This window comes from Schizophyllum commune (genome assembly GCF_000143185.2).
Source record: "Schizophyllum commune H4-8 unplaced genomic scaffold SCHCOscaffold_3, whole genome shotgun sequence".
Classification (NCBI taxonomy): domain Eukaryota; kingdom Fungi; phylum Basidiomycota; class Agaricomycetes; order Agaricales; family Schizophyllaceae; genus Schizophyllum; species Schizophyllum commune.
In genome coordinates, this window is record NW_026089540.1 from 2,331,492 (window position 1) to 2,347,729 (window position 16,238).

General features: G+C 56.8%; 6 protein-coding genes across 6 annotated transcripts; 2 read left to right on the top strand and 4 right to left on the bottom strand.

Moving 5' to 3' along the window:
* Nucleotides 1–67: 67 nt before the first annotated feature.
* SCHCODRAFT_02615856 (alpha/beta-hydrolase) lies at nt 68–1,686 on the bottom strand. The gene is made up of 6 exons (XM_050344731.1): nt 1,143–1,686; nt 928–1,085; nt 822–874; nt 625–764; nt 465–569; nt 68–412 (listed from the first exon to the last, which is right to left on the bottom strand). Exons 1-6 carry the CDS (start codon nt 1,396–1,398, stop codon nt 300–302), a joined length of 825 nt encoding a protein of 274 aa, XP_050201766.1. The 5' UTR covers nt 1,399–1,686; the 3' UTR covers nt 68–299.
* Nucleotides 1,687–1,830: 144 nt separating this feature from the next.
* On the bottom strand, nt 1,831–3,996 carry SCHCODRAFT_02615858 (YL1-domain-containing protein). Its single transcript, XM_003034477.2, has 6 exons — nt 3,684–3,996; nt 3,559–3,632; nt 3,396–3,508; nt 3,073–3,345; nt 2,263–3,022; nt 1,831–2,158 (listed from the first exon to the last, which is right to left on the bottom strand). The coding sequence occupies exons 1-6, from the start codon at nt 3,746–3,748 to the stop codon at nt 1,998–2,000; spliced, it is 1,446 nt and encodes a 481-aa protein (XP_003034523.1). The 5' UTR covers nt 3,749–3,996; the 3' UTR covers nt 1,831–1,997.
* Nucleotides 3,997–4,854: 858 nt separating this feature from the next.
* Nucleotides 4,855–6,675, bottom strand: SCHCODRAFT_02493264 (uncharacterized protein; the record flags this gene model as incomplete). The annotated part of the gene is made up of 5 exons (XM_003034478.2): nt 4,855–4,909; nt 4,962–5,111; nt 5,165–5,717; nt 5,769–6,103; nt 6,152–6,675. The coding sequence occupies 5 exons, from the start codon at nt 6,673–6,675 to the stop codon at nt 4,855–4,857; spliced, it is 1,617 nt and encodes a 538-aa protein (XP_003034524.1).
* A 3,430-nt stretch (nt 6,676–10,105) lies between these two features.
* Nucleotides 10,106–12,436, top strand: SCHCODRAFT_02745706 (uncharacterized protein). Its single transcript, XM_003033888.2, has 3 exons — nt 10,106–11,461; nt 11,510–11,693; nt 11,748–12,436. Exons 1-3 carry the CDS (start codon nt 10,172–10,174, stop codon nt 12,269–12,271), a joined length of 1,998 nt encoding a protein of 665 aa, XP_003033934.1. The 5' UTR covers nt 10,106–10,171; the 3' UTR covers nt 12,272–12,436.
* Nucleotides 12,437–12,616: 180 nt separating this feature from the next.
* On the top strand, nt 12,617–14,668 carry SCHCODRAFT_02685722 (uncharacterized protein; the record flags this gene model as incomplete). The annotated part of the gene is made up of 3 exons (XM_003033889.3): nt 12,617–13,832; nt 13,888–14,077; nt 14,130–14,668. The coding sequence occupies exons 1-3, from the start codon at nt 12,654–12,656 to the stop codon at nt 14,666–14,668; spliced, it is 1,908 nt and encodes a 635-aa protein (XP_003033935.2). The 5' UTR covers nt 12,617–12,653.
* Nucleotides 14,669–14,754: 86 nt separating this feature from the next.
* On the bottom strand, nt 14,755–16,112 carry SCHCODRAFT_02615870 (uncharacterized protein). The gene is made up of 6 exons (XM_003034479.2): nt 15,970–16,112; nt 15,674–15,912; nt 15,505–15,598; nt 15,131–15,446; nt 14,963–15,076; nt 14,755–14,912 (listed from the first exon to the last, which is right to left on the bottom strand). The coding sequence occupies exons 1-5, from the start codon at nt 15,990–15,992 to the stop codon at nt 14,993–14,995; spliced, it is 756 nt and encodes a 251-aa protein (XP_003034525.2). The 5' UTR covers nt 15,993–16,112; the 3' UTR covers nt 14,755–14,912; nt 14,963–14,992.
* Nucleotides 16,113–16,238: the final 126 nt, after the last annotated feature.

Genomic DNA, 16,238 nt, shown 5'->3' on the forward strand with positions numbered 1-16,238 from the left:
CGTGCCAGGGCACGTGACATGCTTCCGAATCATTCATCGCTCGAATTGTCTGTCTTCGCAACCTCGATTCGTGATAGACATATATTGTTGGGGAGGAAGAGAAAATACTTCCTGAGCGAGTGAAGCTGCAGTTACGCGCACAGGACCGTCCATGACCCTAGCGCTGCAGATGCAATATAGAGACCGCAATTTAAGCTACCGGCCAGTGATAGAAGCGCGCTGTCAGTGTAGTACTGGCCAGACAGTCTGAGTATTAGAGCTACCACCCGGATACGTTGCTGACCGACCGAACTTTGTCCTCAAAACAACGTCTTCTTGAACCACTGGACAGCTTGCTCGAAAGCGCCCTCAAACCCTGCCTTCACTTCGGGATACGCCAGATTGGGCCGCGCAGCGAAGCCGTGCGCGGTGCCTTGGATATATGCATCAGTATGATGCACCGACAGAGGTGCAAATGTGCTTACCAGGATACACCTTGAACTCGTAGTCGACGTAGTTGTCCTTGCCTTTACGCTCAGCGAAGAGGGCTTCGGCGTGGTCTATCTGCTTCTGCTTGATGTTGTCATCGTCTGGGGCGGAGTTGAGTCAGCGACCACTAACAGCTACAGCGCGCATAATGTATACCTTCGGCGAGAGCCCAAGATACGGGTACTCGAATGGCCTTCAGCTGATCGTCCTTGTACCCGCCCGGATGGGCAATGACCGCACTCTCGATGAGCTTGGTCGCAGCGACCTGGTATAGCACACTGCCGCCGTAGCAGTAGCTGCAACGCAAAAGAGCATCAGCCAATGCACGCAATGCTCTGATTACCATGACTTACCCGACAGCGCCGACATGAGTATACTTGTATTCTCCGCGGATGCGTTCGATGAACTGCCGGTCAAACAGGTCAAATATGCATTCGCCCACAAGACCTCAACACGAACCTGCGTCGCCCGAGCCGCTGCTTTCGAGGGCTTGTTGCGGAATACCGTTGGCAGCCTGGTGATGAGGATCCAAAAGAACTTGAGGTACGTCCACCATGAGATCTTCACCCCCGCTCTGTCCGGCAGCTCAATCTCATCTGCGCCTAGAGGGGGACCCGCTGCGCACCCCACGTCAGCAAAGCTCTGTTAGCTTGATCACAGGGAATATGACATACGGACGAAAAGATTGGGCACCCAGACGTCGCACCCTAACTCCTGCGAGAAGCGGTCGGCCATAATCTTCGAGTTGACCAGGTTAAGACCGAAGATGTCGGTCAGAAGAACAATAGCATGTGTCGAAGGCGCCCATTGCTCCGCTGCTGGTTTCGGAGACGCGAGATACGCATCCACCGTCAGGTCACTGGCAGAGCGCATAACGCCCTTGGGCTCGCCGGGGAGGACGACGCCGCGAACGCAGTTTGGGCAAGACATCGTGCGTTGAAGGCGTACAGATACGGGAAATGGAGAAGAGAAAGCGCGTACGTGCCGATGGGCGCGGTAAGCAAGAGGCTTGATCACGAAGGTGCGGAGAAAGAAAGAAGGGGATGCCACTGCCACCATCAGAGCGCTGAATCAACCTTCTTAAACCTCTATTTGAGCCGTGAGCGGTACAGAGCCGATACGATGACAGCGGAAAAAGTCTGTCATTGCGTGCATTCGATACGATAGAGGGCGAGTTTTCCGCGTAGACGATACGACCGGTGGTCGGGAGAAGATGATGAGCGCGGTGGGTGAGCCGCGTCTGACATCACGGCGATTTGTCACGGTCGGGGTCACACAGAACACCGACCTCCGCGCGTCGATGGGCCTGCTGTGGGCTTCAAAACCTGTTCATGACCTTCTCGGTCTCGGAGATAGACGATGCGGGCGTAGAAACAGGTATCGCCTTCATGAATATCGAAGCAATATCTTCATGCCCGGACTGTATTCGAAACAGTAGTGTTCTCTTCCCCACCAACAGGCAGTGTATAGATCGCAAGGCTGGCAAGAAGCTGCAGAGTGATACGAAGAGCCAGGCAAACAAGATGACTTCAGCCAGTATAAGCCCCCAGCTCCTTATTCCACGAAAACTGGTGATCCAACACGGCCGTCAGAGTTTTGTACGCCTTCACATTGGCGAACGGCACGCCAGTGCGAGGGTCGATGTACGGGGCGAGGCGCCCAGTGATGGGGCATATGTGGCGAATGCGAGCTGGAATGCAGAGGTTAGCCAGGATGACGAAGTTTCCACCAAATGAAAGGTAGGCGACACAGTCGACAGAAGGGGAGGGAAAAACGGAGACAAACACCACTTACCAGTCGGCCTCCTCGTCGACGTATACGCCTTTACGCTCGTCCATTCCACATGGTCGCCGAATACCGCGCTCATGGTCTCTGACCATCGCGGCTTCGTCGCGTCCTTCCCCTGTCCGAGCTCGTGAACGAGATAGCTCTTTGCTACTCGCTCGCGCTTCTCGATGGTGGGTGGTACAGGTGGATGCGCTTGCGATGGTGCGGCGTTGGACGATGATGGATAGGTTGAAATCGAAGGAGACATTTGCGAGGAAGAAAGGAGATATGACGATGATCTTGAGGCTTGAGCGTAGACGTGGGGTTTGTAGTAAGAAGAAGGGGAGACGATGGATGGTTGAGGTTCTGGCGCGGAGTAGTACCCTGCATATGGGTAATGGTGAGACGATGTGGTCAGCTCTGCAAGCGAGACGTCAAGGGCGGATGATGGCGGGGCGGAGGTCGATGGGTAGTTCTCGTATACCTGAGGATCTTCGTGCGGGTGGTGTGTCTGCTGAGGTTCCGGCAATGATGGAGGTGGGGGCGGTTGCGGCGCATCTGGATCCGGTATGCGCGTCACGATCTCTTCTGCGCGGCTCACCCAGCGCACGAGCGGGCCGGTCAGCTTCTGCTTCGCCACACGCGCCTTCCGCCGCTTCTCCTCCTCGCGCTTGAGGTAGTCTCGATGTTCGGCGACATTGCCCTCCTCGTTGTCAAGCGCGCGTCTAATGAGCTCCGCTTGCGTGAATGATCGCTCCTCCGTGCGCTTCCTCGGTCCTTGTGTGGCCTGCCAGCATGAATAAGCACGTATTCCGACTACAGGGTGAACTCACGCACCTTCTTCCTCGCAATGTCCTTCAGCTTGATCGCCGTCGCGGTCGTGCTCTGCATTGTATGCGCACGCGAGCTGTGTCGCTCTCCTGCAATCTCCAGATCGTTCTTGCCTTTCCCCTTCTTCCTCCGCTTGCCTGGGGAACCCGCGAAGGAGACCTTGCGCTTATTGCGAGTTGGGGTCTTGCTCGTGGTTGCATGGGACCCCTCGGGATTGAAGGTGGCGCGTAGGCGCGCGTTGGCTGCTGCAGTGACCTTCTCAACTTGCGATCGAGTGGTCTACGACGCAGGTAAGCATGGTGATTTTGGAGGCAGGAGCTGTCATGCACCTGCTTCTCCCTCTTCTCCTCTTCCTGCACTGCACGCTCGGCGTCTGCTTCCTCATCACTCGCGGTCTTCGCGCTGTCGCTCGCGAAGTCTTCGTCGAACGCGTCACCCTCATCTGTTCGAGCTCATGAGCTCGTGCAGCACAGATTCCTACATGGAACGCACCTTGCGCCTCGAAATCCGAGTCATCCTCGAATGTATCCGCCTTATCCTGCGCACCAGCTAAAAGCTCCTGCAAGCTACATTTGATCAGCCTTGCATTGCACGACTCCTCCGCGTCGCCCACGTACCGATTTCCGGCCGTACTTCTCCTTGATCGGCGCGTCACCAATGGTTCTTGGGGGAATTCGCCCATTTCTGGTCGTGTGGATTCCCTCCCAAGTCGCCTTAAGTACGTCTCCAGTCGTGTCGATGTGAAGGGTACAAGGCGCTCAGCTCGAGCGCGACAAGTAACCACCCAATTCAAGCACAATGCACGCCAACCAGCCCGCACACGCAATGCCCGCCAGTCGTTTCGCAAGATGGAGGCGAGAACCAAAGAGCCGGACGGAGCCAAACCGTTCCCCGCGCAGCTGATCCGGCCTCGCGTGCCGCCCACGTTCTATCTGCCCTTGTCCGTTTATGGGAAGTCCGCATTTGGAAGGCATTCTACTTCCGGGGATGGAAATGCGCTCGAGGGAGTGCTGAGGAAGAATATAGTGCATGAGAGGGTTCGGAAGTGGTCGAGGGGGGTGAAGTAGGTGACCCTTGCCCCGCACTGCTTCTCTCGTCGGCAGATCCGTATACAGAATGGCTGGCGGGAGCCGCGATAGCTTCTCCCTGAATTCGAAGGCCAACAATCAGGATCGAATGAGTGAGTTGAGCCTGACGGTCCCCTGCATTCCAGTAAGCGCCACCATCGCTTCTGCGCAGCTTCTATGACCATGTACTCTCCCTTCATGCGAAGATAACGGCAGAATGAGGGCGCTCGACAACCCCAGTCCTGACACAAGTCTCGTCAGGCCTGACAGGACAGTGGAGACCACATGGAGCGCGATGCGTACCGACGCCGAATTGACGCAGAGACGGTGAGCTGACGCAGTCCGATTCAATTGCCTGACGAGAAGCACACGGTCTATCGTCTGCTGATCTTCCACAGCAGGGCAAACTATTCAACCTTCCCCAGGCCATTCACACTCACGCGTTTCATCATGGTCATCCCCATTCCACGAGGGCGCGATATATCAAGTATTGTCCATAGGAGAGTACACTACCCGTCAACTATGGACCCAGTAAGTAAAATAAATAAGCTCCTCAACCTCATCGTGCCATTAGCATTTTGAGTAGAAATACAGTGCCTCTAGTTCATCAGCAACAATGCTCCCCGGAAGGCAATAGGTATGGTGGATGCGTGGGTAATAAATGCAACAACAACATCATGCGAGAGGACGAGAGCGGATATGCATGGGATGCGCCGCACGCTCAGTGCGCGACGAGTTTGCTGCGGACGACGGAGCCCTCGACGTAGTGCGTGGTACTGCGGGCGTATGTCAGCCAGGTGAATGTGAGTGAGAGGTAAGGGCACGTACACATCCATCTCCATGAGCGGCACGATCTTCGTCTTCTTGACGAACTTGTAGCCGAAGTACAACACGAAGACGAAGGGGATGTTGATGTACGCGGAGAAGAAGTCGGACGCCGCGAACTCGCCGTGCAAGAGCGCTGTCCAGCCGGAGAAGCTGGAGGTGATGTCAGTTGAGATTCGTGATGGAAAGATGCGAGGACGACGCACAAGGCAATGATGATGAACGAGATAAGCACAACCCATGCACCCCATGGCTGCATCCACGTCCTGAAGGGAAGCACTTCACGCGGGACACCCTGCGCCTTCATGCCGCGGTAGAAGCGCGTGTGCGCGAGCGCAATGCCCATCCACGTCAACATAGAGCCGAGCGTCGTGATGGCCGAGAGCCAGTTGAACGCCTTCGACGCACCACCGCTGCCGCAGTTGAGGTAGGCAAGCAGCGAGAAGAGGGAGGTGAAGCCAAGGGCGTAGATGGGCACACCATTCGGCAAAATCTTGGAGAAGATGCGAGGCGCTTGACCCTCCTGCGCGAGCATGAAGAGGGCACGGGAGGACGAGTACAGGAACTCGTTGCCGGCGGAGAACGCGGAAGTGAGGACGACGGCGTTGATGATATGGTCGAGGACCTTGATGCCGGACGTGGTGATGACAATGACGAACGGAGACTCCGCGGCGGTACCCTCGTCGGCGCTGTTCGCCTGCAACAAATGCGGGTCCGAGGGGGAGATGCACATGCCGACCAACCAGAGCGCGACGATGTCTGATAGGGGAGGTAAGCAAACTGACAGGGAAAAAAAGAAGTACGACGCACAGAGAACAACGATACGATAGAAGATGGCACGGACAGCAGTGCGCATCGTCACCCGCGGGTTCTCGGCCTCAAGACAGATGGACGCGAGGCCCTCCATGCCACCGTACGAGAAAGCGGCCTGGGTAAGGACAGCCCAGAAACCGAAGAAGCGGGCCTTCGACGGCGGCTCGAGGCCCTGAAAGTTGGAGTTGAAGGGCGAGTCGCGCCAGTAGCGGAAGCCGCGACGGTCGTGGTCCGGGGCTCCACCAAGATCGACGACCAAGCACATGATAATGAGGCCGATGATGGAGATGATCTTCAGGAAGGCGAACCAGAACTCGAACTCGCCGAAGTACCTGCGAAATATTAGTGGGGGAACGAGGGAAAGACGTCTCTCGACTCACTTGACACCAGCGATGTTGATTGCGACCGTGCAGAGGAGAATGACCGTGACGTAGATGGGAAGGTGATCCGTGTTCTTATCCCAGTACTGGATGACAATGGATGCGGCGACGACCTCAGTAGGTGCGGTCATCGCGGTTTGGAACCAGAACTGCCAGCCGGCAGCAAAACCGAGTGCGGGGTCGACGTAACGCGAAGTGAACTCGATGAAGCCGCCAGCGCTGGGATCGTACACCATCATCTCGCCGAGAGAGTACATCATGAGGCCGACGAGGAGACCAACGATGAGGTAGCCAAGGACTGCGCCGACGGGACCACCGTTTGCGAGCGCCTTTCCTGAGCCCAAGAAGAGACCTGTGCCGAGAGTGCCTGCGATGGCAATCATGGATACATGGCGTCCCTTGAGGGAGCGATGCATATGGGGGTCGTCGGTCGAGCCATCGACGACGGTGGGGTCGACGGTCGGGCCGATCTCGACGTCGACGGACTTTTCCGAGTTGTCGAGCTTCTCCTGCGAGTGCGACATGGCGGGGGGGAGGAGGGGCGGCGGGCGGAGGTCGTCCAGCCGTGTTCCCCATCTTTTATACGCGGGAGGCGAAGAGTGCGGGTTGATGTGCTAAAAATAGCCTATTGAAATGGGCCGCCTCCGCGCTCGTGTGCGCGCGTCCGCACCCGCATGCGCCCCGCGATAAGCCCTCCGGTTATCCTGCCCACAAGCTCACCACCGCGCCCGGACCCTGCCCAGCGGGGCCTTGGGACTGCGCGAAACGATGGCCGCCCCTGGTCGCCGTATGCGAGATAAGGGCCTCCGAATGGGGACGACCTGCGCTTTTCTCGAACTGGCTCGCAATATCCCGCGCCACCGTCCGGCTCCCTCTCCCGTCCTCTCCAAACCGCACAAGGTCCGTTCCATTGGGGGCGCTGCGTCTGTCAGTCCAGGCACTCGGACGCTCAGCTGACGGACGCGCGCCTCAGAAAGTGGGCTACTTCTGCTGTTATCTCTCAATTAGTCTCCGCCAGAAGAGCAACAGGAACATCACGCGTGTCGAGTCTTCGCGCGGCTGTTGTACTCGCAGCCTCGTCGAAGCGTACGGCCGTTGGCAGCGGACCGCTGTCATCGCCCTGGACGTCGATCGCCAGTTTTTCTCGGAACTTTCTGTGTTATCCGCTCTAGAAAGAGCCCGTCCCCGCCAGCCTCCTTATCTGCACCACCACTTGACACGGCGCCATCGTCTCCCGCAAGGTCCAGCGCTGCGCAGGCTTACCCTCTTTGTGCACACCGTTCGCCCCGGTCAGGACGCCTCAACCGCATACAAGCATCTGTGTTTCATTGGGCTGTCTTTATCTACAGCTTTGCCTGCAATGAATGTCGAGGTGCGCATGGTACCGCGGTCGCCATGGTTTACCTCCCGACTCAGGGGAAGCGGGAGGGTCAACGGTCCTTCGCACCCCCGACCTCGACCCCCGCATTCTGTCAGTGTCAATGTCATGCACAGGAGCACCAGACCTCCATTTTTCTCGATAAGCGCGATGAGCGCCTACGTTCCGTACGTCCCTTTGGATCCTCTACCCCAACGAAGGTCATTGTTGACAGCTACTGCCTATCGTCCAGAAATATCTGCGCCATTTAGACGCGTATCACGTCCTTGCTATCAGGGCGCTTACCTCTAGACGCTCGAGCCTGAAGGCCTGTAACAGCGCGCCAGCTACACGAACGGTGCAACCTCGCGCGCATCTCCCGTGTCCGGGAGTCGTTCCGACCGCGGTGTTCTTCCACCACGCCAAGTACACCTTCTCGCGCTAACATCTACAACAAGCTGTGGCCTCTGCCGTCAGGCGTTGATGAGAGGCACGCGTCCGAGGGTCAGCTACGTCTTCCATCAACTATCTTAGCCCGCATGCACCCCTGTTCATTCTACCATTCGGAGCCATTGAATGGAGGATTGAATGGCTTCCCCCTGTTCATTCTCAGGTCAGCCTGAGCCCGCGTCCCTTTTGAGCCGCCTCCTCGTTCGGCAGGCATGTTTCTTCTTTCTTCCACTGCCGTACAGATTTCGTCTACCCCGCTATGTCCCCGCTCTTCCGTCTCGCCCCAGTCCAGCGAAACCAGCGAAATGACTCGGCCATCATTGCCGGCGCCGCGCGCCTCGCTCTATCCCCACTGCTGTTACCGCACGCCTCTCACTTTTACCGACTTCAGCACGGCCTAGACATCCTGAAGTCAACGCACGTCCCTTCCTACACTTCCTTACGACACGCAGGCGATGAGGGCCGTTTTCAGCGGGACAGGCAGCGCGCGGGGTAAGTCAGGTGACTGGTTCAACTACTCATGTGACTGATCTCCGCAAGCACAGCCTCATCCTTCCCCGGACCGGAGTCCCTGCTGGTCTTCTTTTTTTCACGATCCCCCCTCCCTCGTCGATCCCATTGTTCTCGGACGATTTGCCGTGCCTGGCTCTATCTTCCTTCGAGTGGGTCAATAGAAATAGGCACCACACAGACGTCTGCGGAACGCTCGTGCTGCTCCGACACGGGCCCCATCCCCCCCTTGCCTTATCTCCCCCATTGACAGTGACGCATGGTGCACCCCGGCCTCGACTTCCAGCGCGTCGATCCTTTGAATCGTCCGTCTCGGACCCAGCAGCGACCTCGCTCGGTGCTTTCGGTCGCGGAACTTGGCGTCGGGCCTTGGCTCGTACAACGGAATAACTAACGAGGTTTGGTTCCGCGGTTCGGCAGCTAAATTCAGGTCGACAAATCGACGGCTCGCCAGGCCTTTCGAGATTTTTGTGGGCTTTGGAACTCGTGACGAGCCCTCTGCCCAGCGTCGATTGGGGGCGGCACCTGCTCCTCCGCGGTGGCTCTCTGCGCATGACAATGAACATGGCTACGTCGCGCGTGATGTTGAGGACGCGCTCTCGTGATGCGATTTTTTCAAGCCGGCAAGCGCCCTCGGACGTCTTGGCGACTTCTTCTCTACGCCCACGGCGCTCTGTCTTCTTCCTCGACGTGAGGATGGAGACTTTACCGTCGGGTTTTATGCAGCGGCAGCCCGTCGCCTTACTTCCAGTTTATCAGATCACTCATCGTGCCCGGGCGGGCTCTCGACCACCCGGATGGCGTACATGTTCTCTCTGGCTTTCTGCTCGGCATACGGCGTTCAGAAGATTCGAACATCATGCGCGGCCTGTACTCTCCGCGGACTCATTGTGTCTTGACAGAATTTTGGATTTGTGGCGCACAGCCGCATCAACGGCGCGCATCGTGCAACGTCGTGGCGCCGCACCATGTCCTCGCGCTACGCGTCGCCGACCATTCCCAAGCCTCCTCGTGCATCACCGACCGCAACGCCGCCTCGCGCTCCCTCGCGCCTCCCTTATCGCCTCGCGACCGCACATCGAGCGCGGATCACATTCAATACTGGCGCCCGCTACCCTCGGCTACCAAACCCTTACTTCTACTTGAGCTCGGTTACTTCACGGACAATGAGAAGATTGTCGCGAGCATCGGGATCAGCGCTGGGCTTCTGCAACGATCAGGGTCGACGCGTCGCGTCTATTTAGTATGAGTCCTTATCTCTGAAGGCTCACATGGCGTCCGTCAGCGACGCAAGTCAGAGCGAGCTTCTATTCTTTCGAAGACCAGGCGCAAATCTCGTGCTTGAGCGCGTTTCTCGAGTCCTCCAGCGCAAGGATCAGAGATGAAGGACAAGTATGTTGTAGTCCGCTACTTTTGGCCCTTCAGGAATATACATCGGCATCTAAAAATGGATAGAGTTCATTTAGTAATTGCTTGTAGTGAACTCCTTGAAGTCTATTGATTGCAGTCGACCTTGTTCCCAACAGAGAATCTCTGTGCTTTTATGGATACGAAGTCGAACCCTGTGAATAATATCACGTGTGTGATCAGGAAAAGTGAATTACCGGCGACTGCCGGAGCCTTGCTTCCTGAGCGCCCACAACTGTCGTTGTAGAGCGCGTTCGCACTCATACCTCACCAGCGTCGACGTTCAACGCCACGAAATGGCCTCTCGCATCGTTCTACCGAAGAAGACGCTTACTGGGATACGCAAAGCCGTGGAGGAGCAGAGGAATCGACCGGGCATGGAAGCAAATTGTCCGAGTTTCGATAGGCTCGAACAGGTCATAGCCGCGGGAGGAGACTTTACGGCGCTTGTCACTGATCCATTTTCTATCCCCTCGGATGACTCGCAGCTGCTCTCCCCACCTATAGAAGCCGGGCTGGACGCTATGACAAACCTCGCCACGGTCGTCTGGAGCTTGGCATACATACCCGCCCATGCCTATACTAAGGTGGTGGAGGTTTTGCGCGATAATTGGCTCTGGTTATTCTCCTGGATCAGATTCGCACACCCAGATAGCCAGTGCATCGTCTTCAACAACGTCTTTCTCGGGGACTATATCGCATTCCTGCATAACCTGTTGCTCTTGAAGAAGGAGCTGTCAGGCGCGTGGAAGCTCACGCCACAGCTCTATGGGCTGATCATGTCTCTTTGGCTGCGAATGCCGAGTATCTGGCGCGCGCTGGGGAGCGGATCCAGGGAGGACTACGAGGGTACCCTGATGCATATGCCCTGGATGATCACCGTCGCCGCCGCGATGCAGCTCATATCCACGAGCGTATCGGACACCGAACTATCCGAAGGCGACGACGACTACGACCGCGTTGCTGTTCGTGAAGCCCTAGAGACTGTGGGGCATAGGGACGGTCGTGTCCACCGACTTGTCACCCGCGGCGCGGTCTACCTGCTGTCGGCCGTCGAGGCCGCTCCAACTGCGACGACCGACGATATGGCGGAGGCACTCCACGTCGTTCATGAGCAGCTGGTCCAGCTCGAACGCTTCACCATGGGGATGGACTTAACCGAAATCCGCTCTCGCGATGTCGGGTCCGTCGTCGATCTCATCAGGACGTTGTCCGCTATTGCACACGGGGAGAACGCAGCCTGCACCGTGGTGTCTATCCTTCTTGGTCTGTGCCAGTGGGATCAACGGGCATTCGTCTGGGCGTTGCGCTACGGCGCGTTCCCGCTGGTCGTCTCCCTCTGGCGTGCAGACATTGTAGAGGAGCAGAGGCCCGTCTTAGCTCAGTTCCTGTGGCAGACCGCAGCCTGGACGGCGTACTTTCCGGTCGCAGTCGCTTTCAACAAGCATCGGGAGAGCGAATCTTTCGCCAGTCCGGGATTGAAGGATCATCCGACGTTTGGCAAATGGTGGGCCATCGCTGATGAGGAAGTGAAGAAGCGATGCGAATTAGTGGAGGAATTGACGACTGAGAAATGCCACAACTACGTGAGTCAGTTTTCTTGCAGTATTCTCCAATTTTCTGACTTCGCACAGCGCTGTCCCGGTCACGACGTCAAGGACGTAGCGCGCTTCCGTCGCTGCCAATGCTTCGACGTTTCATATTGCTCCGAGCCGTGTCAGAAGCAGCACTGGCCACTGCATAAATTCATGTGTACGTCTTCAAAAAGGAAGCCTGCAAACACCATCGGCGAAAAGTACTTCCCTATAATCTTCGAAGGTAAGTTACTCCGCGCGTTGTCATACCAGTCTCTGATCCATATCCCTTCCCCAGACAGCGGATACATCACGCGCAGAGACGCTCACTTCGCCGGGCGGCTCACTCGCGAATACCTTCGTCAACACGGAGAAGAGATACTCGCCGAAATCCAGGATCAGGACCATCCGGACGTCACACCAATCCGCGAAGCTGCTGTATTTATCGACTTCCATGGGTTGGTACGCGCTTCGCACACGATCAGGATGTTCCCTAAGGAGCTTTGCTGCAAAAACTGCCTCGGCAAGCACCTGCCCATATTCGTGTACGCGCAGCTTGGTCGACCGCAGCGCGGAAATGCAGAGGCCTCGGCCATCAGGGTCATGACTATCGTTCTGCACAACTTCAAGCTCAGGGTGGAGCATTTTCGCCACTGCAAGGATCACTCGCTGTGCATCTCGCGCGCCCGAGACCGGCCGCCTCGCTGTCACGAGCTGGAAGAGCTGCGCGAGCAGTGCTACTGCTGCGTGGAGAGGTTCGGAAAGGATGAAGATCCATTCAGCGCTCCAACTGCACAAGAGCTACTGTGCACTGCTTACTAAGTATATATGCTGGAACGAAATCTGTACTTTCAAAGTCGGCGTCTTGACGCGGTATTCTCTCCCTCCTGTACATCACATTATTTCTTTCTTGATTCGAACATCTAGATCGTAGAAGCCTTGCCATCTGATAGTCGAATGGTAGACGAATAGAACCACCGAAGACTCAAATCGAACCGTGTGAAAATTGTGGATCAGCACATGTGATGGTCGCTGATGTTCTTCCTTGACCAGAGCAGTCGCGTCGCCACTCAACTGTCCACTTTCCTCAGTGATATCTACTCGACGCTCTATGCAGCTGAATCAGAGGACACTGCTCTTTCTGCAGAAATCTCTCCGGCGGGAAGGACAGGATTCATTCACGACCTACCCCGAAACGGAAGATATGGGCAGGATGGTCGCCTCTCTCATAGCGAACGGCGGCCAGTTCAAAACACTCTCTGCTGACCCCCCAGAATTCGGGAATCCTCGGATAACGGATCGAATCCGAGCGGCAGGCGTACGCGACCTCTGGAACCTGAATGCCCTGCTGTCGTGGCTCACCGTTGTGGACGCCCCTCAGCACGCCACGAAAAACGGCGTGAGCCTGCTACGGCGTAGTTGGTCTACCCTCATGCTCTGGCTTGTCTATCTTCTGGACAGCAGGGAGGGTTTCGACGATGGTCTCAGCGCTTGCGTGCATTTCCTCTTGCATATCTTCCGCTTGAAAGAGCAGCTATCCGATCTCCTCGAACAAACGAATCAGCCACAAATGTGGACGATGGCGCTCTGGCTAAATCTGGCCATCGAGGTAGCCCCCGTTAACATCAGGAAAAATACACTCCTCGAACGATACATACCCTTGCTGCGGTCGCTGAACACGACGATGCTAATGCTGTCTACTCCCGTCGACTCCACGCGTTCGGACGACTACGATCACGAGTCTGTTTCGAAATCCCTGGCGGCAGTCGAGCACGTGTCCCATCGAGTGCATCGGCGGGCCCTCCAAAACGTACTGAATATCATCACTGCTACCTACACCGCCCACGGCAAGCTAGAGTACCAGATAGGCTGGTCCGACGTACTCGACGTTTCGGATGCTCAGCTCCAACAGACGAAGCGGTTCTTCACAGAGATGGGTGTCTCTCAGGTTTCTGCCCGCGATGTAAAAGTCATACTTGACATCGTCCGGTCGCTACACGGGCTCAAGCTGCTCGACAACACCTCCCGAGACGCCATCATATACACGGCTATCGACCTTCTTGCATCCTTCTGGGATAGGGATCATCGTGCCATTGGTTGGGCGATTCGCAGCGGCGTAATCGAATATATGGTGGAGTCGCTCGTGCAGTCGGGAGTATCGGAGGCGAACAGAGAGGCTTTCTTCACGAATCTCATAACTGTGGTTACCTGGACAGTACATTTCCCAATCGCTGTCCACTTCCACAAGAAAGGCGCCTCCGAATCGATTGCCCTCCTTGCGGGGAAGGACAAGCATGGCGTAATCTGGGCACAAGTACACGCTGAACTAATGAAGCGTTGTGCCTTGGTCGAGAAATTCTATAAGCCTAGATGCGATAATTATGTAAGCCCCCTTGCTCGCGCCTTAATTCATGCAAGTACTGACAGCACTACTGTAGCGATGCCCCAAGCTTATACCTCCCGACGAGATGCGTGCCAAGTGCTGCCAGTGCTACGAAGTCTACTACTGCTCTCGAGCTTGCCAGAGGCAGCATTGGGGCATGCACCGGCTCTTCTGCCCTTTCATCGGGAAGAGGCTCAACCGCCCTAGCGGTCACTATAGCAAAACTGGCCCAGAGATACATATCGGTGAGTGCTCCGTCCTGACGAAGGTACGCTCATCAACTTACCTGAGCCGCAGATGGAGGCTACGTCAAGCGCAAAGACGCCTTCTTTGTCGCGCAGCTCGTTCAGGATAGCCTTCGATACCAGGGCGAGGAGATCCTCTCAGCTATTCGAACGGAGATGGAAGAGAATCCTGAGGGGAAGCCCATCCGCGACTTTGCACTCTTCTTCGACTTCGACGGCAATGTACGCCCCGAGTTCACGGCGCAGGCGTACCCCGTCGAGGAGGGCGACCCTCATATTCCACCAACCGACCTAAACGATCTAGCGGTCTATGTGTACGCGCGCCTTCCCCCCGCTAGACGTGGCGAGGATCCTGCGCCGTTCATCGAGGTTACCGTCATGTCGCTGTGGGAGCTCAACGACATGGTCGAGCACTTTCGGGCTTGCAAGAATCATGCGGCCTGTGTGACGCGCACACAGGCCAGGCCGCCACGTTGCGAGAAGCTGGAAAATCTGGGCAGGCAGTGCGACGAATGCATCTACGACTTTGGGGTGGATGATGATCCATGGAATGGATTGACCGCGAGGGAACGGAAGTGGGGGACGTACTAAGTTTGCGACTGAGCCTGCTTGGTCTAGCGGGCCCTACGTTTAGCTCACTTACCTATATCCTTTCTATCGAAAGATACGAAGGAATGTGACAGTGACCCACAGGCGAAAAGGCTGTTGCTTTGGATGGCAGGAAAGAGACGATGACTATTGGTATATTAGGCTAACGGTCGAATACAAAGTCCAACCGCGCAACACGGGATACCAGATCCGCGTGCCGCATAGGTCAGTGGAATTCTAAGACTGCCTGCGATGCTTTTGAGAATCATGTCCACGCGATACTCTGGTCCAACGCACCCTTCATATCTTCCTCGCACTCTCCGTGTCTCAAGCCTCCACAGTGCCCATCTCGCGCCACTTGTCGTAAAGAGCCCCGATGCCCACGGGTGCGTTCGGGGCGCCCTTGACGTCCTAATAGCGGACCTATCAATTTCCGCGACACAACCAGCGAGGGCGCTCACCCACCTTCATCTCCAGCAGCTCGTACTCGCGCCCAAATGCCAAGAAGTGTGCGAACAGCGAGTTGAAATGCGGCTCCGAGCGCAGGTGCAAGATCTGCGCGTAGTGCGCGTGGTATATGTGCGCGAAGACACGCAGCAGCTGCCGGTACACGTGCTTGACCGTTGCAGGGAAGGACGGGGGGAAGTCGTGGCCGGACTTGGTCGGGAAGACGGACTCGTCCTCGAGCAGGTTCTGCACCCAGGTCATCACGTAATCGATGTATGTCGGCGCGGGGAGGTGCACGCTCTTCCGGTCCTGGTTGATCCAGGTGTAGTTCAGGCTGCGGGAGGGGGCGATCAGAAGGAGGCATTCCAAGGCGACAAGGGACAGGCACGCACGCAGGGCTCGCAGACATCTTTGGGCAGCTGCTGTTCGTGCAGCACTCGGATATGACACCGTAGAACTCATTCAGGTTGTTGTAAAAGTCGTACACTGGCGGAAGGGAGGGCGGAAGACAGAGAGTTTGTTAGTACAAGGTTGTAACGCAGAGGGGACAGCGCAACGCACTGTTCACGGCGACCCATTCCATGATGTCCACGTATTTCGGGAGCATGACGATCGTTTTGAAGTTCCCCTTCACGAGCGCGGCTTCCACGAACGGACTACAAAGGTAGAGCGGCTTGCCCTCCGGCGCGCCTGGAGGCGGCGGTGCCGACGCCTGCGGGCTGGCAGGGTAATCGGGGAACGTCGAAGACGTCGGGGTCGGGGAGCGCTTGGTGCTGCGGGGCGCGCGGGACATGCTCCGCCTGCACGGTCGTGTGTCAGCTCATCGGCGCCAAGGGGGGTATGTGTGCATTGCTGACCCGATAGAATTGAAGAACGACATGGTGGTGGGGGAAAGGAGGGTGTGGTGAGCGTGCGACGCAGGAGAGCCAAAAGAGTTTGAAGGGGAATAAGAAAGGGAGAGTTGGACCCGGGGTTCTGTGCTGGTGGAGGGGACGAGGAGAAAAGGGTCAACAGCAGCTTCAAATGAGGGCGCCCTCGGTCCGACATAGCACGTTGTCTCCATGGATACCCCCGTATGGAAGCCTTTGTCCGCAGCCACTCAATTCACCAACATTTCACACAAGCA

Excerpts from the sequence above, each read along its gene's own strand:
- SCHCODRAFT_02615856 (XM_050344731.1), bottom strand. The coding sequence starts at position 1,398 with ATGTCTTGCCCAAACTGCGTTCGCGGCGTCGTCCTCCCCGGCGAGCCC. Across the intron at positions 1,086-1,142 it reads GGTGCCCAATCTTTTCGTCC|CGGGTCCCCCTCTAGGCGCA; the intron begins GTATGTCATATT and ends TGGGGTGCGCAG. Across the intron at positions 875-927 it reads CAGCGGCTCGGGCGACGCAG|TTCATCGAACGCATCCGCGG; the intron begins GTTCGTGTTGAG and ends TTTGACCGGCAG.
- SCHCODRAFT_02615858 (XM_003034477.2), bottom strand. The coding sequence starts at position 3,748 with ATGGGCGAATTCCCCCAAGAACCATTGGTGACGCGCCGATCAAGGAGA. Across the intron at positions 3,346-3,395 it reads AGGAGAAGAGGGAGAAGCAG|ACCACTCGATCGCAAGTTGA; the intron begins GTGCATGACAGC and ends CCTGCGTCGTAG. Across the intron at positions 2,159-2,262 it reads GTCGACGAGGAGGCCGACTG|CTCGCATTCGCCACATATGC; the intron begins GTAAGTGGTGTT and ends TCTGCATTCCAG.
- SCHCODRAFT_02745706 (XM_003033888.2), top strand. The coding sequence starts at position 10,172 with ATGGCCTCTCGCATCGTTCTACCGAAGAAGACGCTTACTGGGATACGC. Across the intron at positions 11,462-11,509 it reads CTGAGAAATGCCACAACTAC|CGCTGTCCCGGTCACGACGT; the intron begins GTGAGTCAGTTT and ends GACTTCGCACAG. Across the intron at positions 11,694-11,747 it reads CTTCCCTATAATCTTCGAAG|ACAGCGGATACATCACGCGC; the intron begins GTAAGTTACTCC and ends TCCCTTCCCCAG.
- SCHCODRAFT_02615870 (XM_003034479.2), bottom strand. The coding sequence starts at position 15,992 with ATGTCGTTCTTCAATTCTATCGG. Across the intron at positions 15,447-15,504 it reads AAGATGTCTGCGAGCCCTGC|CCTGAACTACACCTGGATCA; the intron begins GTGCGTGCCTGT and ends CCCCTCCCGCAG. Across the intron at positions 15,077-15,130 it reads ACGAGCTGCTGGAGATGAAG|GACGTCAAGGGCGCCCCGAA; the intron begins GTGGGTGAGCGC and ends GTCCGCTATTAG.